The 24,884-nt window shown below is 43.4% G+C and overlaps 2 protein-coding genes across 3 annotated transcripts; one reads left to right on the top strand and one right to left on the bottom strand.

The window, feature by feature from the left end:
• The first annotated feature begins 181 nt into the window (after positions 1–181).
• Positions 182–14,150, top strand: LOC142360726 (uncharacterized). Of its 2 annotated transcripts, XM_075415231.1 has the most exons (3): positions 182–241; positions 4,385–4,804; positions 10,495–14,150. In XM_075415231.1, exons 1-3 carry the CDS (start codon positions 190–192, stop codon positions 10,515–10,517), a joined length of 495 nt encoding a protein of 164 aa, XP_075271346.1. In that variant the 5' UTR covers positions 182–189; the 3' UTR covers positions 10,518–14,150. The 2 variants fall into 2 exon arrangements, with proteins under 2 accessions (XP_075271346.1, XP_075271345.1); XM_075415230.1 differs by lacking the exon at positions 10,495–14,150 and having other exon boundaries at positions 4,385–5,014.
• A 2,373-nt stretch (positions 14,151–16,523) lies between these two features.
• RIDA (reactive intermediate imine deaminase A) lies at positions 16,524–24,814 on the bottom strand. The gene is made up of 6 exons (XM_075415809.1): positions 24,698–24,814; positions 21,066–21,171; positions 20,450–20,504; positions 19,532–19,600; positions 17,894–17,949; positions 16,524–17,487 (listed from the first exon to the last, which is right to left on the bottom strand). Exons 1-6 carry the CDS (start codon positions 24,760–24,762, stop codon positions 17,425–17,427), a joined length of 414 nt encoding a protein of 137 aa, XP_075271924.1. The 5' UTR covers positions 24,763–24,814; the 3' UTR covers positions 16,524–17,424.
• Positions 24,815–24,884: the final 70 nt, after the last annotated feature.

Below are 24,884 nucleotides of genomic sequence, written 5' to 3'. Positions count from 1 at the left end.
GCCCGGTTTGCGGGCGCGCGGCGCTGGGGCGGAGCAGGGCGCGGGGCAGCTCCTGCCCCCGCCCCGCGCTCGGGGACCCGGGGCCGGGCGGCCCCGCTGCCGGGGGCGTCTGACGGCCCCGCCGGGCCCGCCCCGCCCCGCCCCGCCGCCCCGCGCCCGGCAGCCGCGCAGAGCCCGCCGCGCCCCGCCATGGGCTGCTCCAGCAGCGCCCGCAGCCGCCCCGCCGGGCCGCCGCCGCGGGGTGAGCCGGGCCGGGCCGGGCCGGGCCGGGCCGGGCCGTGCTGGGCCGCGGGGAGCCGGGCGGGGTGGGGGGTCCCCGCGAAGCCCGCTGGGGGAGGGAGTCCCGTCGGGGGGCTGGCGCCGCGGCTGGGCGTCCCGCGGGGGCCGGGAGCACGGCGGGGTCCCTGGGCGTGCGGTGGGGCCCGGGGCCGGGGACGTCGCACGCTGCTGCTGCTCGCAGGTGGCCGCGTCGCCGCTTCCCGCGGGCTGGGGTTTTGCTTGAGTTTACAGACAGGTCCTTTAGTGTAACGCCTTGGAAATCCAGTGCTTCCCCCCGTTCCCCCTTCAAAATAATGCGGGCCGGCAGGTTCTGACCCCGCGATCCTTCCTGCTGCTCACAGACTCTGCACGTCCACCCCAGCGCAGTCTGCGGCGCCGGCAGCGCTCCGGTGCCTCTGGTTTGGCTCCAGCCGCCGGGCGTTAACTTTGGGTGGAAGCCGGGTTTGTAGGATGCTCCAGAAGAGTGTCCTTGCTGTTCAGTGGAAGTTAAAGAAAACTTTGTTTCCCTATTCATCGTATTTGGAAGTTTGGAAATGCTTTTATAAGACCCCGAATGCTGCAGTTACAGCTACTGGCTTCTCCAGAAAGATACATCCTGAAGACAGATACGTAAAAGTTGTTTGCGTTTAGTTCGGCTGCATTTCTTCCCTGTGTTCTTGAGTCATTATCTGTTGCTGTTACTCTGGCTGCGGCATCCATGTTTTCTGCATGCGTTTCTTCTCCGTGTGCTGTCTCGTGGTGGGGTGGTTTGCGGCTGCCGAGGTGACAACAGGTCGTGTGGGGCGAGCGCTGTCGCACCGCTGCCAACCCAGCACACGCCGGCGAACCGAGGAGCCCCGCGGAAAATGGCAGCGGAAATCTCTTTACGCTGGACCTGCTGCCTGGTTCGCCTGCCCAGTGTACTGAATTCCTCTGCCTTCCCATCCTCTGCTGAAAGATACCTGCCCAGGAACACTGATGGGCCCAGGGAAGCCACTGCAGTAATTTATTCCAAGTATTTTAGGAATTCTGTCTAACGGCCTGTTCATGTTAGGATAGGTTGTGAAATGTACTAAACGCATGAACTAATGTCATGGCAATGATAAAGTGCAGTTTGTAACTACAGCTGAAAGATCTCCATTAATTGGGCATTAACAGGTCAGAGATGTTAGTTATTTTCTAATTTAGTTTTGTGAGAGGGGATAATTTGAAAGAAACTTCTCTAAATGTGTTAATGGAAAAAAATGTATTTAGCTTCATTCCGTTGATGTGTAACTCACAAAAATGTAAGGCTTTTCTGAAAGGAAAGAAAGAATGCAAAGAGAAAAAACACGCTTAAATTTGCTGTGCTTTTTGTAGTTTCTCCAGCTGAACTGTCTACAGCGGGGAAAATGAAAATAGAAATTTAAAAATAAGACAAAGCGAGAGGGCATCCTAGGAAAGTTGACTGCCATATGATGTTCATTCTTCTTGGGAATAAAGGTACTGAACAGATTACTGGGAGGATTTATTTTTTCCATATTAGAGAATTCTTTGCATTTCAGAGGAGAGCAGAGGAATGCTTCCAGGGTTTCCAGCAGTGGGGGTCTCGCGTTGCATGGCAGTATTTTATAATCCAATTTATATAAAACATCTTGATGGAGAGGAGGCTAGCTGGAAGTTACAGGGATGATGTTTACGGGAGCTGCAGGAGTTTCCTGGTAATAATGGGTTGGAATTGTTTCTTTTACTGGTAACCCCAGTTGAAAACTCTGTATAACGTGCTAGTTTCCATAGCGCATTTATATCTTGTCTGTAGGTTTTAAATGCTCTCTGTCCACCTGTACCAAGCAAAGTGAAGGCATGAGAAGGGTATCAAGGGTTAAAACATAGAATGTGAAAAGATCAAGTCTCTGGTCTCTGAGCACGCACTGCTCTTTTTTTCAGTCACTGCTTAGAGTAGTTTAAGGCTTCCTTGCTGTTACTCTGTCCGGGTGTCTGTTTCACGCTGGGCTTCACGTTAGGAAAAGGAGTGCCTGGAAGGCAAGGTGTGATAGACATCTAGAGAAGGTAAACAGAGAAACATATTTGCTGTTTCTCCTAACACGAGGACTATGTCACTTGATGAAATGATGAGCAGCAGGCTTAAAACCGGCCAGAATGTGTTTTACAGGGAGTGTAAGTGGGCTGTAGGCCTCGTTGCCACTGGTCATGGTGGAGGCTGAGAGTGTAAATGGGTTGAGAAGGGCCTGGGGCAGGTTTGCAGAGAAATGTCCGCTGAGGGACTGAAACCACCCCCGTGGGCTGGGTCCCTCAGCCCTTCCCCTGCCCGCAGGCAGCCCTCGGAGGCAGGGTGCTGCCTGGGGTGCATCTGTGGCCCAGCTGTGTGGCTGCTTCTTTTGAGTTGCGTTTATAAATAGCTGCACCGCTGGGAATTTGGAGGGGTTGGTCGGACCTTGGATGGTTTCACAGTTCCCGGGACAAATGAGATTCTACATGTCCCATAGTCAAAGTTGCTTTCTGTCTGCCTTGACACTCCAGATTCCCCTTATTCTTGCTCTTCTGCCGTAGCCGTCCGTCCCCGGGTCTGTAGGCACGCGCTACCTAGGTGACGCTTGCTGGGCAGTGCTTTGCTTGAATGCCTCCAAAGAACTGTATTGTAAGAGCAGCAGTATTCAAGCAGCTGTTTTAAGAGCAGGATGTATTACATTTTTTCGCTGTTCATCTGTGTGTGTATGAAGTGTCTCACGCTTCTGCTCACTGGCTTTGACACTGCAATCATCATTTTCTCAGAAAATACAATTTGTCCGGTTTTGTGATTATTGTATAAACAGATTTTGTGCATGAATTCCCAGGGTTTTCATCCTGACATTCCTCTGGAGGAGGTTAAGTACAAACTCTTGTCAAACTGAATTTAATTGCAAAGTTATTAAGTCGTTCTGGCAGGTAGGTGTGGTGACTGTTCTTTTTACGATTAGATATCTAAATGCTTTCATGCATGATTATTTGAATAAAGTTAGCACTGTTAGATCTAATTTGACAAGCATCAGAGAATATTTAGATGCTTAGTAAAACATACCTTTATTAGCTATCCCGATGTTTGATTGGTTTAATTCTTTTCCTCCTGAGGCCCAGTGGGCATTTTTCTTTTATCTCCTATTTGCAAATATTGTTTTGTGGACATTGGTCTGGTACTGGGTGTACGCCCACGTTAGAGAGTTGGGCAGAAGTGAGGCAGCTGAGGAGGAATCTGGGGATTTTTCTAACCAGAGGAGTCCTCGGCAGTCTGAACCTTTGCCAACACATAACCCTCGGATTAGTTGGGTTGTGACAGTAGCTATAGCTCATTTTGAGTTTTCAACTTTTATCCTTAAATACCTGTCGGAGTAATTTTGCCATTTCTTTATTCATAAATTTTCCCTGCCAACATGGCCCATTGCTTTACTTAGCCAGTAAGTTGATGAAAAATGGAAGAAGCAGAAGTTTCAATTTGTTTAGGCTTCCCGTTGTTGAATGTTTTATTAGATGAAGCGTGCTATGAATGGCAGTTTAGTATTTAAAAATATAGACAACCTGGTTTTTGAAGAAACGGGCACAGCTCACGCTCTGGGATGAGCAGGTTCTTCTCGGTGTGTTTTGTTCAGCCCACCCGGAGGGACCATCAGAAGTTTCCAACGTGCAGCCCAGGCAGCAGCTCACTCCCGCTTGGCACGTTGGTTCTGTGCCTGGTTTGGGGCAGGGGAAGGTGCTGCCTTGCGTAGCATCCCATCACCAGCAAACCTGGTTTGGGGCAGGGGAAGGTGCTGCCTTGTGCAGCATCGCATCACTGGCAAACCTCCTGCACGCTTCGGATCCGCAAGGCAAAAGGTAATCGGACGTTGACCTGGAAACAGGTCAGCTGTCTTCATATAAAAATATATGATGTGCACCAAGCCAAAACTTTTTTTTATGTAAGAGCAGAACCATGCCCTACTGAGTGTATGTAAGAGCAGCAGAGCTGGTGAAGGAGCGTTGTCCGTAGCTGGGTGGGAGCTCTTTGACAGGTAGTGCTTGTGCCTGTGGGTCTAGTTCTCATCTAGCTTACGTGCCCACTTATCAATTATCTGTAATTCTCCTTTTTCTTTCCTTGCTCTGCCATAACTAAAAGCATCATCGGGTGAAAGCACCCTGACTACAGATGATCATGAAACCGTAGCTGACCAAACACAGTTGGGCCCAGTGGAGGATGTGAGCCTTGCTTCTGAAGAGACAAACCCGGGCGAGTATCCTCCGGGAGAGGAGGCTGCAGCGGTGATTCTGGCCGTGGAGGAAAAGACGGATTCGGTCAGTAAAAGGGAGGAGCCGGAGGGCACCGAGCCCCAGCCTGCCGGAGCGGAGGAGAGCTCTGAGCTGCCATCGGCGTGGCGAGAGGAGAGTGCTGGACCTTCACCACCAGCACTGGAAGAAGACGCTGGGTCACCTTCGCCAGGACCAGCAGAGGACAGTGGGCTGGGAGAGGGCAGTGACCGCTCTGTAGTGGAAATCATCAAGAAAGTACATATTACGGAAGAGGACCACATCATTGAGGGTAATATTTATGCTTGCATACGTTCAGGAGACCAAATTCTGCGTCCAGGGACTTGTGCGTGTGTCCTTTCGACTTTACTGAGGGCCTCACGCGATCTCATGGAGTCAGAATTTGGGCCGGGGAGTCTGTACAATGTGGAGCGTAGAAGACTTTGGCTGGGGAAGCCTCAGACTCACAAGTCCAAGCTGTAATAAATTTAATCAGCATTTCCAGTCGTTATCTCTGCTATTTAATTTCATGCCCTTTTTGTTCTTAGCAGGTGCAATGCCCCACCATACCCCTCATTTAAAATGTTGTGTTCCTGTGTAGCTCAGACATGGTCCTTAATATTTACAGATACCAAAGGCTCTATTACTTAGTTACATGTATCAGTTATAAAGCAGCTGTCCCTGTGCACATGGAGTTGGAGGGTACATGTCTGGATCTAGAAGAAAAATCATCTCTTTGATGCGCCCTTGGCATAGCCAGCCTGTCCTAGAAGCTTGGCTGCTACACAAGCGGAACAGAAGTGGCAGTGAAGGGACATAGGGATGGGCTATGGAGGTGACTAGCTGGGGAGGAAGGCTGCGTGAGGAAGCAGTGGTGTCTGTGATGGTCCCTGTGCTGAGAGGGAGCTTTTCTGGGAGGTGTGGTTGCTGCCAGAGACTGCAGGCTGTGCTCATCTCTGGGTTCATGCCCAGAGGACTTGTGTCTCCCATGGACTGCACACGCAGAAGGTGAACACTTCACAGGAGGAACTGGATTTCTCCTAAATGGTACAAAGCAGCTCGGTGAGGAATTAGAGACTTCCCGGGGAAGCATTTCTTCAGGGAACAAGCAAGAGAAGCACGTGAGAAGTATTTCTCTGCAGGGAAACATGGTATCAGCAGACTTCTTCACCCCGCATCTGCCTTGAAGAAGTGCGAGATGCAGGAGAAGGACTGGTCTGTGTGAAGCCCAGAGCCAGTTACACATACTGCTACTAACCCTGTGGCTTTGCTGTGCACGTCTCTGAGCTGGCTATATAAATCCAACTCATTGCATCCCAGGAGCTGACCATGGAGGTTGGCTTGTCCTCTCCTGTGTCTCTTCACAAAAGAGTCTAGAGGTTTCTTCTGCGTAAAACGAGCATCTATCCTTTGGCATGAAGTCTCATTTTATGTAAGCCGTAAATGACTGGTTGCTCACCTGTAAAATACGTAGTCTTGCCCAATTTCATTAATGACCATTTCTATGCTTCGGGGCATAGTGCTGGAGGCAGAGCAGTATGCCCTGAACGTTGTGGTATGACCTCATGTCCGTGGAAACACGTCTACAACTGACCGTTTGCCAGAAGATCAGTTACGGGGCTGATGCTGCTTGCAGGGCGAGGGAACAAGGCTTTTGGGGAAGAGAGTTTTGCTCCTATTTGTTCCAAGCTAGAGGTAATAACTTGTGAGCATTATCTTTCCATGAGGCATATGATGAAGAAGGGACTTTCCATTTTTATGCTGTGGTGCATAGGATACTTAGCATTTGTTTTACTTTCCTTTATTCTTCAGTAGCTGTGTGAGTAAATTAATTAGGTAGCAGCTTCCCAGGGAAAGCACAGTTTAAGCCAGACTAGCACGTTACCGTGTTTTCTATTTCTGTTTTGTTCAAATTGCAAACAAAACTGTACATATACAAAATAAAATCTAGGGAAAATAATTTGAGCAGAAATAGTACTCACTATATCTATTGAATAGAGCATCAAGGGGATTTTGTGAAAGCCTCAGGAGAGCTTCACAGGCATGAGGAGCGTGTATAGCTGGATGATGGAAAGTGGTAGGGAGCATCCTGTTTGTTCCCTGTGGATCCACTCAGGGGGTGCCTTGGTGAAGGGCACTGGAGAGCTGACAAAGTCAAGCCAGGTTTACAGAAAGGAGCTGGGGCACTTGGTGCTGTTCTCAGTGGCTCCTAATTTGATCTCCGTGGTTACCATTCCCAGGCGAGACGGGAGAACAGGTGGAAACTGAGCTGCTCAGTGAGATAGTAAGTGGAGGGCCTGAAACAAAAGAAGAAGAAACAGGAGAAGCTGTGGATGGTGCAACAGCAGTGACAGAGATAGGTATGTTGACAGAGGAGGGAAGGACCATGTGGGTTATTGTTTAGGAGACAGAAAAGACTTTGCTGTCCTTGCTGAGCACATCTTGTCATCCCCCTGCCAGCGTACAGCTGCTTTCTGCATTTTAACACAAGAGAGAGTCATAAATGAGTCATAAATATTTTTGTTTACATTAAGAGATATTTTTGGAAGCAATCAGCTGGAAGTCATGCTTTTCACATGGGTCATCCTTATATAATACAGGAGTCTTACCGGTGATAAATTATACCTGTTTGGGGAGAATGCTGGAATGTAACATGCAGTCTTGGAAAATAAAAACCCATGTTAAAATCATGAATCTGCTCGTTATTATTTGCAGGCTTTTTTTTAATGAGCTAATGCCTTAACGCTGCTTTATGATTTCCATTCTATGACAGACATTTTCTATCCCCTCGGTCTCCTTATCAGCTGAAATCAGCAGCGCAGCACTCGGGTGAAAGTACACTGCGCAGCAAATGCAGTCCCGTGTGGGAAGGAAGAATCACAGGCCAAATAAAGTGCCTCTGGAAAAACGTAACACCAGCGGAGAAGAATTTGAGGGGATAGGACTGCCCCTCTAGCAGACTTGGAAATTATGTTCACAATTCTTGTCGTCACAGTCTTTCTGCAAAAGTTATTTCTTCTTCCTCCACATTTACTAAGAATCCCACACTCATTTATTTTGAGTCCATCACATAAGATATTCGCATGCCCCAGAAGGCAGAGGTTACCCCATGGTATTGCCGGAATGTGGAAAAGGACAAGCAGGCAATGCAGACACCTCCTCCCTTCCCCTGGTGAACCTCACTGCAATGACTGAACCCGCTTTTCCCCTCTCCCCTCCCTCCTAACCACTGCCCTACGTAGTGGTGCTCAAAACCCCTGTGGGCTAGTGAGTAAGTCTGTAATTCATGAGAGGGCAGCTTCAGCAGGAAGGCTGGGAGATATCTTACGCCAGCACCATTCTTAACTTCCAGATGAACCTCTTGCACCTGGGATGAGCGGTCTTTAGTGTATGCTCCGGCCTATGAGCTGCTGAGCGCAAAGGGTGAGGGCTCCCTTAAACAGATCGGCAAGGCACATTACATCTGTCATCCTTCCTGCTGTGCTGGGAGGATGCAGAGTTTCATTTGGTGGGAGATAAATGGGAAGCACTGAACTCATGCATTCCAGCAGGGCAGAAACATTGCTGGGCAGGTCCAGAAAAGTGCATTTGAAAGGCTTGGCAAGACTTTTGCAAACCACCTTCTGTAATTGGTGGAGAAAGGCAGGTTCTTCTCAAAGTGAGAAGACACAGAGTATTTGCAATGGTTGCCTTGTGGGGACCAGACACGTAAGGAAATCGTAAACAAGAGGGACTACGGGACAAAATATGAGGAGCCACTGCTCTACAGGGCAGTTCAGAGCAGCCCTGTCTTACTCATGGCCGCTGGCACTGCTGGGTCTTTAACACATTGAACTGTGCCCAAGAGCATATTCTTTGTCTTAGCTGTCCACAAAAACTTGTAGTCACGAGGGTTGTTCTGTGAGTTTTGTCGTACGCATTAGGCTTGCCCGTGCTGTTTTGTCTCGGTTACACCGACAGCCGTAGGCCAGCGTGTTCCATCTGCTACAGGATTAAGGAAAACGGTTTGCAGCATGGGCGCTGCAGACCGATAGGGTGGTGGTCAAGCGGTCTGGTCAAGGTATGTGTGCCTTTATGGCCTTGGGATTACTCAAGTGGAATTAGACAAGCAGAGACCAAAAAAAGGCACTCACTTCCCTTGAATTCTCATCTGTTTAACTGTGGGTGACCTTTATATTGTTACTTTTTAAGCTAGCCTGTGAAGACAAGTTGTTGTTGGCAACTGTGCTCTTGCAGGATTTTCAAACTTACGCCACATAGCTTTGCCTATGATGTCCAAAAGTTTATTCACTCAACTTGTTTTTAATGTCTGGCCCCTATGCTTTTGCAAAGAATTATTTGTCTGTGCTGTGAGTTCAGCAAAGCACTTAATTTGCTTCTGGGAAACCTCAAAGAGCATCCTACTCCTCCTCCCGGAGAGTAAGTAATCATGTAACAATTACAGCTTTGTTGAGATACTTACTTTCTGCATTTACCTGCCTTGACAATTTTCTCCCCAACAGTTTTGTAAGGAAGCAGAAAGAGCAGCCCTGCTTTGGTGTCTGTAGCACATTTCAGATGACAGGAGTGCACTGACGCAGACGGCTCAGAGAACAGCTGTGGGCGAAAAAGCAAACAACGTTAAGAATGGAACAGTGGCCATTTAAATCTGGGATGCTGTTGTGTAAGGGAGCGATTCTTCCATCTTGAAAGGATATTGAAGAACTAAAACAAGATTCCGGGCAGGGAAGAAAGATCGCTGAAGGGCACAGAAAAATTCTTACTTTGAGAGAGATCAAAACCATTTTGAGCCTTGCCCCTGAGAGGGCATGACTAAGAGGATATGAGATGAGCCTAGTGCAAAATAAACAGTGCTCTAGAGGAAGCCGAGGTCCATCTCTGGACAGAGGAATGCTCAGTGGCACACGAAGCATGTTGAATTCAAAACCACTAAAGGGGCTTTTTGTTTCCTCTTGTATTAGCAAAGTTTGTGCGAATTAACTGTCAGACTCTTTGTCACAGACAGTCACTGCAGTTGGACTTCTCTGTCCTGTCACCCACATTCCCCTGCAAAATTCCCACCTTCCCAGTGTTCCCTTCCCAGCTTTGTGGTAATACCACCGTTTGCTACAGGGAAGTCCCATGTTGCCATGTTCCCAGCCTATCCTTGCAGGGTCTTCTGGCTGGGAAAGAAGTACCTTGAGCTGGAGTGGCCCAACACTATGAGTTCTGCCAGTTATCCCCTTGGGCACCATCTTTTAGCTGTCAAGCAACCCAGCGAGACTCACAGCTTCGCAGCTGCTGATGGCCAACACATATAGTTTCAGGGGCTGGGTGCAGTTCCTCAACCGTACATTATCATGGAAGAGTTGAGGTAGGAACATACCTTTGGAGATCACCTTGTCCAGCCCTCCTGCTCAAAGCAGGGTCAGTTGGAGCAGGTTGTCTGGTTGGGTTTTCAATATCCCCAAGGGTGGAGACTCCACAAACTCTGTGGGCAGCTTATTCCCATTGGTCAATTGCCCTTACAGTAAAAAAAAGGGCTTCTTGCATTTAAGTGTAATTTCCTGTACTTGAATGTACGCCCTTTGCCTCTTGTCGTTATTTAAGACTACTGTAAGATTTGATGACCATGAGATCTTTGCCTCTGTGTCAAATATGACTAAAATTATGCAGTGATTTCAAAAGTTAAGAGAAAATGGAGCAGGGTGAGGAGCAGCATAAGACAGTTCCAGCATAACTGGACTTCACGTAGGCGATGTTAATGTCTGCAAGAGGAAGACTGTGTATGAATGGGATGAGGGGGGAGGAAGCAGAGCCAGTGGGTGCTTGTGGCTGCTTCAGGTCCACACAGAACATCCTTACAGATCTGGGAGAAGAGCAGATAACCTCTGCATGCTGTGATGCTTCCAGGGAACTTTCACATTTGATTACTGTAAGATTTATTGAATATCAAGTTGTACCCTCAAATAATTGTTAATTTTTTTTTTCCATGTGTTTCAGAGACAGCCAATAACGAGGAATAGAAGTTATGTCTCTATGAACATCCTCTTCTTGGGCCTGCTCTTCTGTCCACATGAACTTTTTAAAATTATATCGGATTGGGAAAATAGAAAAGCTTTTATGGACTGAGCCACAAGCCACAAAAATGAATAAGAGGCATCAGAAGAAGTTTAATATAATATGTATTTTTTGAAGTCAAGCTGCCAAGACTTCAAGTGCTTGAAATACCTGAACTTTCACCTCCCTGCCACCGAGTGCCGTCTGAACATGTCTAGCACAGTGGGATCATTTTCTGATATCAGTATAACCATTCAGTTTTCAATTAGGATTTTTGCCAGGTTCAGATAACTAACTTTGAACCTTTGAAACCTTCAGCCAGCATTATACAGGATATAGTGTAGCTTTATTTTTTTTTTAATTGTAGCATGCAGGCAATTTCTCCAAGTGCCTGGAGTACCAGTGTCTGGAGCTGCTGAAGAGTACAGCATGTAGAGGGCTGGAAGATGAAAGTGCCCATTTACCAGGCTGAAACTAAATGCAGCAGTTAGTTTTTCAGAAAATGGAAGATATATAGGGTGAGGTGTCCAGGACCCAAGTGGGTGTCTGCTGCTCGCTCTCCATTTATAAACACAAATTTATTGCAGGGCTAGTAGTACAATGTATGTGATGACTTCTGTAAAAACAGGGAGAAGAGAACATTTTTAACTATGAGTAGGACGTTTTAGTCTTATAAATTCTAGCACACTTAAAATATAAAGATAACATCACAGCTGTTAACATTCATGATGATTAACAACCTGTCTTTAGCTGTGTAGCTCCTCACACGCATTTGTGGTTTCTGAAATAGATTTCCAACCAGAGACATCCATAAGCCTGTTCCCAAAGGAGAGGTCATCTGTTTTATTTCCCCGTAGTGCTGTCCTCCAGAAGAAGTGTGCTGTCAGGGACTGTCTTGCTTATTTTCCAAAATGCTAAATAATCATTTTAGAGCTGAAGCTGCATGACAAAAGCTTTCAAACAAATGTCCTGTGAAAACAGGCCCCGAATATAATTGATGTTACGGATCCAGTAGAGAGTAGGAGTTGGTTCTGGTGGTGAATGTTGCACAGGGATGATACGTTATCACTGAGGACTATGTTTACAGGATTCTCTGGCGTAAGGAAGCAGAATAGTAGAAAAGGTCAGTTATTCAAAAAGGGCAAGAACATGCTGCTATTTTATTAGCTTTATTGTACAAAAGGATTTCACAAAAAAATTGCTGTCACTAGCAAATTATACAAATCCCCTCTAAGAGCTAAATTTTGTGCTGCGTATGCACATCTGACTCCAGCTGACTTCAGTTTGTATTAAATAATCTAACTGACATTCCTGGCCTATCAGCCTTTTGTGTAAGGTGGTATTCCTTGGCTATATCACCAAAGCGAAGGTTTTCTGCTTATCAGCACTCTTACAAACTTGTCAGCTTCAGTTAATGTCAACTTTCTGTAGCCAATACCATAAACTTTTAGAATAAAAATGCCTACTTTCAGGTTTCTTGGGAATTTTTTTCATAGGTGGATGTTGCAGAGTTTTATTTTTTATTTTTATTAGCTTTCTATAATCAAGAAGCTAAAAGGAGCAGTTAGTTCTATGAAAAATCTGTTGACATCAAAGAGGGAATTAAAAAGTCAAACAGAGGTAGGCAAACTTTTTGCCCGCATGCCCAAATCATTCCATGACAAAAAGCCACAAGAAACGTACCTTGCACTTGGGAGAGCTGAGGAGTGCGGAGGGAGGTAGCGAGCGGGATGAGGACTCCCCAGGGTGGTACAGGACTGGGCTGGGCATGCAGCCAGGGTCCAGCATGCCCCAGGAACTTCCACCGTCAGCTCCTTCAGGTGGCTGGTTTCCTCCGGTGAGCTGGGAATTTGGTTCAGCCACCAGCACGGGTGCAAGCACTGTCTTGCTCCCAAACACTGGAGATGAAATCAGCACAGGGGGCCATGCTGACTACTTGCACATTGCACCTTAGGCCACGAGTTGCAGGCTGACCAGCTACACTGAACAATTTAAAAGCATAAACCAAGAGGAGTTCTGTGACAGAGATCAGTAGTATTAATAGCAAGAGAGGAGACTGCACTTGGAAATAAAATACAAAGATACATGGGAGCCAAGATAACCTGCTCACCTCAGTCACTCTTTCTACCACTGTTGTAACGAGGAAAACAGGTGACAGTATACTTCCTTTCCTCACCATTCAACTTTTTCAGGTCATTAAGCAATGCTAATGGAAACGGGAGTAGTATAAGCCAGTCAATGTCTTAACAGTATCAGCCCTTCTCAGTCATCTTCAGTCCTTACATATTCTATGATTACAACAAATGAAAGCTATTTTTCCTTTTCCTTTCTAAAAGATGAAATATGCCTGATGCTGTGATAAACATGAGATGTTAATCACTTAAATTAGCGTAAGATCAGAATTTGGCTGCTAGGTGTATGCTGAACATCCCTACCTTGAGAAATACATTGGGGCCTGGCATTCCTGGTCTGTAAGCTACCAAAGCACATACTATGCATCATGGGCCAAAATATGTGCCGTTACTTGTCTCTGCAAACCTGGGATGTCACAGAGGTTTGCCAAGGGCAGAAACTGGTCTGTGGATCAAAGAGCTTTCTCATGTTAAAGGCTGAGAAGAGGATATGCTGCAGTGTCTGTGTTTACAAGATACACCTCCAGAGATAGGACAATAAACTTCACCTTCATTTTGTTTTGTTTTTTTTTAACATAATCAAAATACAAAACAATCTTCAGAAATGTTTACTGAAAGCTAGACAATTTTCAGCCTTTAACTTCATCGAAGGTGGAGGTAATCATTCCATGCCGCAGGGAGTGTCGAGAAGGACACTGGTAGGAATAAACTCGATTTGCATGCTAACGTGAAAGTTCTGGTAGGAATTTTGTTTCAGTTACCAATAGACACAGCCCTAGAAGAGGCTAAATCTGCACCCTGTCAGCTCTCTGCAGACACCTATGCACACTGTGTCAGGATCACAGAAGATACTTGGCATTATGGCTGGCTCGTTCACTCAATGCAGAGCCGCTTTCAAGTAAAAACTGCAGCAAGAGCCAGGTACCTGTAACAGACCATTGGGGCAGTTTAAGTTTGGCTATATGTTTTAACAGAATACAAAGTTTTATTAAAATTGTGTACTGAGCTTTATTTTTGCATTGTTTAATCTGTAGAGAATATAATCTTTTGGAGAAAAAAAATGCTACTTAAACACTTAGTAGAACATGCAAATTTATTGCTTTACTTTCATAGAAATAGAGGACCTGTTTTACTGGGTTTTTTTAAAAGTTACAAGCTGAATTGCAACGTCATATTTTGCATGCTAGAGGTTCAGTCTAGCAAACAAAAAAAGCGAAGATTAACTTAGCTCTAGTTAAAACTGGATTTCTTAAATGTTTGTGTATATTGCTGAACTAAGACCTAAGAGATACCCACAGTACTTGCTTTTCATTTTGGAGAATTACGTGGCTTAACGTTTTTGTCTTAAAGAATAGAATCAAATAATATAACTCTGCTTAACAATAAAAGTGTTAAACATCTCTATGGAAGGCTGATTGTTTATGTTAACTGCTTTGTTATAGCTGTAAATAGGACAGTTTTTTTCAGTTATTGTAGAATTCCAGTACCTGAAGAATACATATTTAGATCTGAGATATTCAAGAAGCCCTGAAACTGGTCTCCAGCTAAAAGGTAAATAATCATAGAGCTAAAAGTAGATTTTAGTTCCTGACTTTTTGCAGAACAGCACCTACTTACAGCACCTTTGCAGGAGTGAAGGCATGAGAAGGGTATCAAGGGTAAAAGTTAATGATACGAACATTTTTACTGGAAATAATGTGTTGTGGCTTGTTAACTGCATCGAGCGTGCATTTTTTTCAGGTGTTTCAAACTTCAGTCTCAGAGGGTACCTTACTGCAGAGAGCAATACTATATTCACATTCCTTTGTACTAGGGAAGACACCCAAAGGAAGTTGTATAAAGGACTTGTATCAGCAAATGGACAAGCACACGCCAAAGAATAAAAAAAACCCCAAACTGCCACCTAGTGTTAGGTTCAAGGTTGGCAGAGAGGCAGCATGGCACAAGTAAGGCCGTGGAGAATAACGTGAAGGGATAACCATAGCGATTATACAAGGCTGAACTTAGCTCATAGGCAACTCTATTGAAATCTGCTGAAGCTGAACTTTAACTAAATCTGCTACGAGTAAGTTGATGTCTATTCCAACAGAGTAATTATAGCTGAGAAAAGCTGTAACGGAGAAACACAAACATAAATCAGGAATCTGTTTAAGTACATTATTCTTAACTGACAAACTGAAGCAATGTTTGCTCTGTGCTTCCTTGAAAATCATATTCATATTACTACTAGCTCCTTCCTAACAAGTCTGGTCATGTTTTTTCTTAGCTGCAGTTGCTTCTTGAGTCAGAGCTGTAGACCATAAAAGACATCAATAGCATAGCCAAGGAGAACAAGAGGAGAAACCAAGACTAATAAAGTTTATGTGCAAAGTTTGTATGCATAAAGGCCAGGCACTTTTTAAAGGTTGTTGCTTGGAAGTTCAGGTTGAAATACCAAAAACAGTATCTTGCTTCCAATACAATAAATATCTCCCATTTTGTCAAGGGAAAGCAAGATAATACTGTAAAAAAAAAACCACTATACAGCTGTACATACATGCTGTGACAACCTCATTATTAATCTTCTTTCTATAAGGATACAATTTACAAGCTCAGCAAAAAGCAGGAGAAATGGCCACTTCATACCTCATCTAGAATGGGTAAGTAGGGTTGACCATTCTCACAACTTCCAACTGCCTTCCTGGTGTATGCTAAAGTGGTACCAGGAATGCATGACAAATACAAAATGTAGTTACTGCAATAGTGCAACTGAAGTAACAAGAGCTGGGAAGCCTGGCAGACAAGCAGGAAGGTAAGAAACCACAAGCGGGACACACAGTTTGTCCAAGGATGGAAGATGATTCACACAATGTGGCTGTGGTATTAAACACAGGGATTTTCAGACAAGGCAATGTCTGCACGTTCCATGCAAAGGTAGACAGCACCACAGTGCTGCCAGACTGCATTCTCCTTGCATGCTTACCACATGAAAATCATTAACCAAAGTATATGAGATAATCATCAGTAGGCATTATACACAGAAGACAAGTGATACACACAGAGGAGAACTAAAGTTGGGATTCGAGTTGTTGGGACAGCTGAACCCACAGCATTGTGACTTGATCTGTGGCAAACCAGTGTTATGCCCTCTCCTTGCTACACTGCTGGTTTTGTGGCTTACCAAAATTGGGTGAGTTTGATCACACAAGATGGGACTAGAAACAGATAGTGAAGCGCTCGGTCACAGCACTCCGGCGTACAAACAGCAGCCTCTGGAAGGAGCAGCCTACAGCACTCCCTCTCACAGTACGATTGATAAAGCAGGTACATGTTTCTGCCACTGCACTGATACATTCTCCAAGCTGCTGTATATAGCTATATTTACTTTCTACACAAAGAAAGTGAAGATACAGTGACAGCAGCATCCCATATGTCACTGGATGACTATCTTCTATGAAGAGAGCAAAACAAAGATGCTGAGGTGGACAGACTACAACAGAAGAGAACTTCTGCTGATTTCCGCCTGAATAAACCAATACTGTGCTTCATCATATGGCTGTGGGGAAGTCAGGGAATCAATTCTACCATGAGGTAGCTGAGGTAACTTTCAAACTAGTTCCTTAAAAACACGGTATCCATTTCTGCTTGGTTAGAAATAAATGCAGAGGGAGGGGATAAATTACCAGCATCACCAGTCTGACTTCTCAATATTGCTTAATCACCCCATGAAGCAGACGCTTCTGTCCTTAATGGCAGAGAGAAAAATGCCAAGAACTGTAATGCCAAGGTAGCTGAAAGTTTCCTATCTTAGAGGCTGATTTTCATCCTTAGCTATTAGGAGACAGATAGATAATAAACATATTCTCTTGTTTTGAATTATCTTTTATTGAATATGCAACGCAAGATAGGGACTTTCTTGTAATTGAGTATCAAAGCATAATCAGGAAAAGAAAAGGTTGTTCCCAGAATAGACAAGCACAGTTTTACAGATGCAATTATAATTTATTCTCATTAAACAGGATTTTTAGTGTATGGGTTTTTGTAGGTTTTTTTTTTAATCAAAAGATTAAAAGTTGAATTACTATGAAAAAGATCATGAAAAAGGTTACAGGTAGAGATTAATTTACAGCTTATTTATAAAGTTAGCACTTTGCCTCAAAAAAGCACAATTTTCTTCTTTCTGAACTTAATATTAACTTTCTTAAACAATTGCTTCTGTATGAACAAAATGCAAGTACCAACAGTAATCTATTCTGCAAAGAAAGCATCTAAGACAATTCAGAAACAAATACAGTAAAATTCCCCAAGACACAGAAATGAAGACATATGCTAAGGAATTCAAGTGTTCTGTTTTCCCATTTCTGTCATTTTTTCTTATTTAAAATTATTACTAAAACCCTACCATTACAAATCATTAGTTTTCCAGATCACCTATACTACAACTGTCATACATTCACCCAAACGTGTACTTTAATATCTGAATATCCAGTCGCCATCACAAAGTAAGGGCCCTGTCCTGCAACCAAGCTCAAACAATTTTAGCAGGACCCCCCAAGGTTTCAGGGTTTGCTGGCACAGAACTCACTGTAAGCTCATATTTTAGAGAATCCAAGGCCACAATCCAGAAGAAAGCACCTTCCCTCGGTAAGTTTAGTGATTTCAACTGTATGTAACTGCTGATAGTCAATTGCAGGAACAGGATGTAAGGAAGAAGTATTAAATCTAGAACTGCTGTTGTAGGATATTCAGTCTCTATTTATAGTCATGCTGAAGCATCTTGGAGGGGTCCCTGGATGGCAATAGCTTCAATCTCAACTCGGGCACCCTGTGAAAAAACAATGAAGAAACATATTAGGAATTTAACATATCTATTTTATGAAGCAATTAGATGTATAACACAACCTTGTAAGAACAGAAGTATAATCCTCCTCAAATGTGACTCAGTTGTACTGCTGATTTAGCAAAGTAATATTGAAAATTCACTTTACTCTTCTTTAACATAACCCCTTATTTCTTGTGTTGCAGCCACCTTCCATCATACAAAAATGTCTCTCACCCTCACATCTCTTGTGTGTGGGAAAAAGACCAGTATACTTAGAAACTAAATACTTCAGATTATTCATTAATTGCAATTGAAGCTATTTCAGAATAAGAAAAGCTGTCAGAATGTTTGAGAAGTAAAAAGTTCCAGAAAATTATTTTTTTCTTCTAGGCAGAAAAGTGACACTTACTTTTGGCAAAGCAGCAACCTGATAAGCTGCTCTGGCTGGGAAGTTTGTCTTGAAAACTGTAATTTAAACAGAAACATCCACCTTGATAAAACACAGTTCAAAGTCATCTGTATGAAATGCAGTCATTGGAACAGTTTCAGGTTCAAGGCTACAAAACAAACAATCATCTGTGCCAGCTATCATTTCCCCCTTCTTGGTTTGTTTTGTTCACCGACTGCTCTAACATCTCAGCAAGCTACCATTCATCACCAAGAAGCCAGCTACAGTTGTGGTCTAGTGGCCAGTGATAACTTGCACTCGGCTGACACCACATGGCCTTACCACCAACTTGGCTGAAAGACTACATCAGAATGGTGATCATCCAATTGCAAAGACCAGGGAGTGGGAGAGGGTTCTTTCAGACAGAGCAAGAGGGAGAAACAAGCCCCTGCCATGAGAGTCATGAGCAAAGATCCAAGATTTGCATAAAGTCAGAGGGCCAACCTTACCCATATCAAGGCAGGCAGAGGAAAAACAGGCCCCTGACCTATTCCTCCATTCCCAATTAGGCCTGTCACTCAAAGATATTAAAAGAACAGGGTAGGACAAGAGGTAGGGAAGGGCATTGGTCAAGATGTAAGAGCTGATTTTATAAATGATAGAACAGTTCGGATTGGAAGGGACCTTTAAAGATCATCTAGGGCAACCCATCCCCCACTATGGGCAAGGACATCTTTCACTAGATCAGGTTCCTCAAAGCCACATCCAAGCTGACTTAGAACACTTCCAAGGAATTTGCATAATTAAATGAAAATTTTACTAGTGAGAGTTAACACTAAGCTCAGAAATGGTAATTTCAGGATCCTGCGCTGACAAGGCAGGATAATAACTCACAATCAAAGAACAGCAACAACAGCTTTGTTGAACTATAGGTAGGAGGCAACAAGTAGCTAAGCATCCAGCTGGTTTGTTTTTACCCTGCTTAAATGCACACACAATTCCACTTCGACACGCAGAAGACTCTGCGTTCTCATAAATAAAAGACTTCACTCTAGACCAGATGTTGCTATCTAATTAAAACCCAAAGCTATACAAATAAGGAACTTACGTGCATACTCTCCCAAATTCTTCTGCACAATATGGCTCATTGGAATCACCTATTTCAGTCTACATTCAGTTTTGTTAACCAAGCATTATTCTTTTTTTTCCCTTAAGTGGAGCAGTGTGGCTCATCCTTGTATAAAAAAAATGAGCCCTGTCCCATAACAATAACCCACAAATCACTCAAAGATACAAACAGACTTTAAAGAAATGGAGATACAAAATCTGAAGTTAAGCATTTGAAAGTTGCCTAAAGTCAAATTATATTGGGGACAACACAGCGTCTATCAAGGTAGAGAGGCATGGAATATCATCCACCTGTAGGGTATCAGTAGCTGATCTTCACTTGACAGCGAGTTAGTGGGATGGTAGGACATAAATCCACAAGAAATTAGGCTGTGATTGAAAATTAACTTCTTTTCTTAAATGTTATATTTCTGCTAAAATCTCAAAGAATCTAGGACTACCTCATCCGAGTCGTTAAAACACTTTGCTTACTGTGAATATAATTTGTTCCACAAGCCATACTGGTAAAACAGAAACAAAAGATCCACTTACACTGTTTGTATATGTCATTAATGTCATTGAAGTCCTTCATGTCTGCCATCAAAACCGTAGTCTTCACAACTAGAAATTACATAACTGCAGTTATTTTAGACCTCCGAGTCGTATAAAAAGTTGAAAATCTTTAGTGCATTTCTTGCTTTTATTTCATAAATTTCTCCTGAGTATTCTAAACATTTTGAGAAGCTTTGCAAACAGATACTGACAATTAGAGTTACCACCTACAAAACCTGAATACCTAGTACATAATAAAACTTCAAGGAATTAGATATTTCTGACTAGCTCTGAAAACACCCATTTTAAATTTCATTCTAAGCCAAATTCTTCCAAGAGGCACAGAACTGATAAGCAGGTCGATCAAAAAAGCTCTTGTAAGCCACCTGTTGGCAATAAATCATATCATATATAATATACGCTGCCAAAAAAGTCCAATAAAAGGCATGAAAATATAGTCTATGCTAGAACTCTTTTACCCATGACTGCCCAAGCCAACATTAATCCTGGTTTGGCTACACTATAAGAATCCTCCCCCTAAAAAAAGTACTAAAAGTACCTAATATTAACAGCATGGATACAAACCTGCTTTTACCTGGAGCAAAGCCTAGGATGCTTAGAATGCCTGTAGTCAGTTGGCAGCTCTGCCTATGCCTGAGCTTCCCCAGTTAGAGTTAAAATATTAGTACCACAGGCAGAAACTTTTGGTGAAAAGCAGCGTTCCATTGATACCCATTGCAAAGACTTGAGTATTGATTGTTCTTTTGTTTTTTAACCCAGACTCATGATTCCTTTTGTTTCTTCCAGCTATTGATAACAACTGAATGTTTAGCAAACAGCTTTTTTTTTTTTAAAGGTTTTTTTTTTAAATCCAGCTAAAAAAAACTACTTGTTTGCCACCATCACAGCAACACTTACCATTGCCATAGTCACAGCCTGCAGCTTTCAGGATTTCTCCCATGTTTTTTAGAGCCTAATGAAAAATGAGACAAAAATCTTTTAACTATCAGCTGGGTTGTATTTAGGTAAGCATGTAAATATGAGTTGTAACTTGGCTACATTCGTATCATACTAAAAGTTCACCCAGCAAGTCTTCAACAGTCCTCAGTGTGTAAGCAAAATGAGAAATTAATAAAATGGAGCTCCTAGTAAACCACAAACATAAAACCATCCATGCATTAGATGTAAATGCATGATGCAGCCCCATCTCATCCTATTACCTCATACCACCTCTTTGCTGCTGGGGGAACAAATCTTTCCCTAACTCAAGCCAGGGTTTTTACTGGGGTCTGAACCTTTGCTGCAAACGTTGATTCTTTCCTACTTTCCTATATGAAATACAGGTTCCTCCCCTGATCTCCAAGTTGTCTGGGTGGAAAACGACAGGGTTCGGATGGACTGACTTCCTCCTGCTTTTCCCTTATCTTGGAGGATGCGAAATGTGCTCTCCAGGTCTCTTCAATTTCTCCTAAGTCCGTGTTTAACTAAGCACATGCCAACTCCATTACAAGTTTATTGCTAGAAGACATCATACCTGCTTAGCTTCTTCCTTCGCCCCTCCAGAGACAAGCTGCCCAGTGGAAGGTTCTATACCTATCTGGCCTGCAATGTACATTGTCCGGTCTACCAGCACTGCTTGGCTGAAAACACAAGTGACATTTTAGGTTTAATGTTTCGCCATCAAAACATTTAACTATCCAAAAGCATATTTTACATTTTCTTCACTAGTTTATAATATCTCAGAAAGATAAATGACTGAGGTTATGCACGCGCAAGTCTGTACACAGTCGTATGTTCAGTCTGCTCCTGCTTTGGAAGAGCTGGGATTAGACCACCTATGAAAGCACACAGCTACATTAGTAAAGCTCTGTTTTTGAAGTAGTAAACCTTGTTTCTCTCAAAGACACAAGGTAGGAGCACAGCAACACATCACTAAACACAGCTACACAGCTTCCACACTGCAGATAGCAGAGGGGAGGCAGAGTAACTAAACATTTTTGCACCTGCCCAGATAAATATTCTATCCTAGTTTGAGAGGCAGATAATACTTTCATCTACATCTCAGCTGCAGAGCAATAAAGTAAAAAAAAGAAAAATCAAGAGGGCTTATTAGAAAAGTTAACCTTCTTCTCAAACAGGCACCATGATAATGAGCTACAGCTGTGAGGCGAAGCCCTGCACACTAGTTCTCTCACATTATTCCTCCAGAGTCATAAATTTGGCCAGTGAGCACACCACCTTGATCACCCCATTCCCAGAACAATCACTGTCCTCTCACCAAATAACCCGAGTAACCTGTTGGCTGGGTTAATTCAGAAGAATGCAGAATTCAAGTTATTTGCAAAACATTTTTTATATAAATGTCAGGTGTGTTTTTGCTGTGGTAGAGGTGGCAATTATTAATGTCTCTAATTACCACAAAGAGATTAAAAGATTAATACAAAGATTTAAACTACCTAGCAAACATTAAGCAAGAGACATAATTTACTTCTCTTCAGCTGGTTATTAAAAGTATTTTGCAAAGAAAAGAGAGAAAAATTCTTTCGAAACTGTTTGTGGTGTGTCAACATTGTTTTTCTTATCTCTTCCCATTCCACAAGAAAATGCATTGTTTTGACAGTTCAAGAAGCCTCTTAAGTTGCACAAACTAAAGTTAGGCACCACCCTTTAGTATCTAAATTAGGAGGTTAGCTTCCCTTTAATGTCAATGAAGAAAGAAAGGGACTCTTTCAGAGAACAATTCTATTGCGTCTCTTCTCTTAATTGAGATTGACTCAATTGGATTGGCTCAATCCATTGACTTCACAGAGGATCAACCTAATTTAGAGACTCAGTAAAATGATTACAGTTAGGCAATCCAAACAGTGCCATCACTGCCATCTTTCCTTTTACCCCTGTCCTACATTCTCTTGTAATTTCATAAGGGGAAAAAATAGCCATCAACTTATCTGATATAGTAAAACAACTTATGTGGTGTATATTATTTTCTCTGTCATCAACTAACAAAACTGGAGCAAATCACAAAACTACACCATTCAAAGAAGAGAAACTAGTGAATGAAGTAGATTTTTAGCTAATGCGGTCTTGTTGATAGAAAACGTGTGTATGAACCAAACAAATGTACTTCTTTATTTTCTTTCCTACCATGTCCTGCTTTGTTTGAGGCACAGGCCCTCAGACCACAAACTTCTGTTTCTGTTTGAAGCACAGAGAACCATGCAACAAGAAGGCACGAGCTCTCTTGAAAAAGATTGTCTTGTACAGCGTATTATAAAGCAAATGACATAACAAAACATTTATCCCAACAAAGGCATTCGGATAGTCCTGAATCACCAATAATTGGGGAAAAAACAAGCTGAAGCCTTCTGATACCACTGCCAGATCAACATCTGCAGCAGTCTCACTGGGTCCCCTTCTCTGCTCCTCAACTTTCTTCTCTTAGTACACTTACCAGTGGAATTCTCCATTCACCAAGACTGTTAATAATTTACCAGCTAAAGGGTATACTTCTACTGCAGTCAAATGCATCAGTGAAACTCAGAGAAACTTCAACTACACAAACCCCAATGACACTTTAACTGCAGATGTATCCTATAACTTGGGTCAATCACAGCTAGTCTTTAATCTCCAACTGAGCAGAGATCTGAGTGTGTGCCCGAAGTCTTTCAAGTTGCAATATACCTAAGTGTATAACTGGATGGACATTATGACCTTAGAAGAACATTATCCATCAGAGAGATGGTGTTAAGAAGCATGCTATTTGAATACAAGGACTAAAAAGCTAATCAGATCTTCTTTACACAAACGACTGTTGATTAGTACAAGAACAGTATCTCTAATGTGTCTTTTTAAAAGTTTAATATCATTAATGAGATGTATATATACATATACACACACACTCACACGTATGAGCCTTTTTACATATCTGTCTACCTACCTATCTCAAGGTACTGGAAACTGGATGCAGTAAAGGAAATACAAAAATACATTAAAAATAGGTCACCAAAAAGCATACTGCAGGGCTGTAACAGAACCAGGAATGCAGCCCATACATCTCAATTCTTCATTCCATATTAAGCCCTCATTCCTCTTTTACCATGCTCAGACTCAACAGCAGAGAAGTAACCGTTAGTTCTTGTGCAACTTTTGCACACTGGACTTTGAAAAGTTTACTGAAACCTGATAAACTAAGTTAGTGATAAACTTATCGATGTTAGACCCATCACACAATTAATAGGCTGCATAATAAGCAGTAGTTCATCAAGAACTACCAATAAACACAAAATGTTTGAGTGCAGTTAAATCCACAACAGAAGTGGAGAGCTATGTTGAAGGCCAGACCAGCTGGGGGGTGTCTGTGTGTGTGCAGCTGAAGAATTGTTACCTTCTCATGTGTTAGACATTCTCCTAACTACAAGTGACACCAGGCTCCTAGCTGCAATCCAGTTTATTATTAACAGAAGCTAACTTTCACGTCATGTCTTGCTGCTTCTACATTTTGTATTTCTCCGTCTTTGTAATTCCTATAAAGAACACATAGCTTGAAGCTCAGAAGGCTGTTTCAAAGTAACAGACGCAAAAATGCACCTGGAAGGCACTAAGATGCTACAAGTGGAAAAGTTGAAACCAAAGGAGTCTGTGTTTATATTGGGAAAACAGAGCCTGAAAGCAGAAACAAAAATTCTTAGAAAATGCCCTGACAAAAATCCCTCAGTACCTTAGATATAAAAGGATATACAAGCTGTTCATTACTGAACGTTTTTTCACATCCAAATAGCAAAGAGAAACCTTCCTCCAATTAAAATTTGGGTATTTTTAAAATTACATTCAGAACTGTTCAACTAACACCTTACTTGTGAAAACGCTGAAGAACACCTTATACATCTTCACAGCAGTCAGTTTTTAGACTGAACAGCATTTCAACCTCCGGGCAGCCACATTCAAGATAAGAACAGATCTGCAGACCCACTCGCGCCGCAGGGCCCCGGGTGGGTTACCGGGGTGGAAACCGGTCCCCGGCCGGGGCGCGGGGAGCCAGCCTCCCCACAGCCCCCAGCGCTGACCGACAGACACCCCCCGCCCAGGACCCGCTCCAAACCCTGCCAGCAAAACCTGCTCCCGCTCACCCCGCCCCTTCCCAGGGAGCTCCCTCTCGCTCAGGCGTACCTGTAGGGGCCCATTGCAGCAGGGGCCTTAGCAGTGCTAATTATTTTCTTCACGAGCGAAGCCATAGCTGCCGCTGCTACTACCGCCACCAGACCCCCTCTGCCCGCCCCTCAGCACCCCGCTCACGGCTGCCACCTCCCCCTGACGGCGCAGCGCGCACCGCCCGCTGCCACCCGCGGGGGGTTCT

This window comes from Opisthocomus hoazin, chromosome 3 (assembly GCF_030867145.1).
Source record: "Opisthocomus hoazin isolate bOpiHoa1 chromosome 3, bOpiHoa1.hap1, whole genome shotgun sequence".
NCBI classification, from domain to species: Eukaryota; Metazoa; Chordata; class Aves; order Opisthocomiformes; family Opisthocomidae; genus Opisthocomus; species Opisthocomus hoazin.
This window is presented reverse-complemented; position numbering and strand designations above follow the sequence as displayed.

What these genes read in the sequence shown, in the direction of transcription:
- LOC142360726 (XM_075415230.1), top strand. Translation starts at nt 190, where the DNA reads ATGGGCTGCTCCAGCAGCGCCCGCAGCCGCCCCGCCGGGCCGCCGCCG. An exon ending in CGCCGGGCCGCCGCCGCGGG is followed by an intron (nt 242 to 4,384) that starts GTGAGCCGGGCC and finishes CATAACTAAAAG; the next exon opens with CATCATCGGGTGAAAGCACC.
- RIDA (XM_075415809.1), bottom strand. Translation starts at nt 24,762, where the DNA reads ATGGCTTCGCTCGTGAAGAAAATAATTAGCACTGCTAAGGCCCCTGCT. An exon ending in GCTGCAATGGGCCCCTACAG is followed by an intron (nt 21,172 to 24,697) that starts GTACGCCTGAGC and finishes TTGTGTTTTCAG; the next exon opens with CCAAGCAGTGCTGGTAGACC. An exon ending in TAATGACATATACAAACAGT is followed by an intron (nt 17,950 to 19,531) that starts GTAAGTGGATCT and finishes TTTAAATTACAG; the next exon opens with TTTTCAAGACAAACTTCCCA.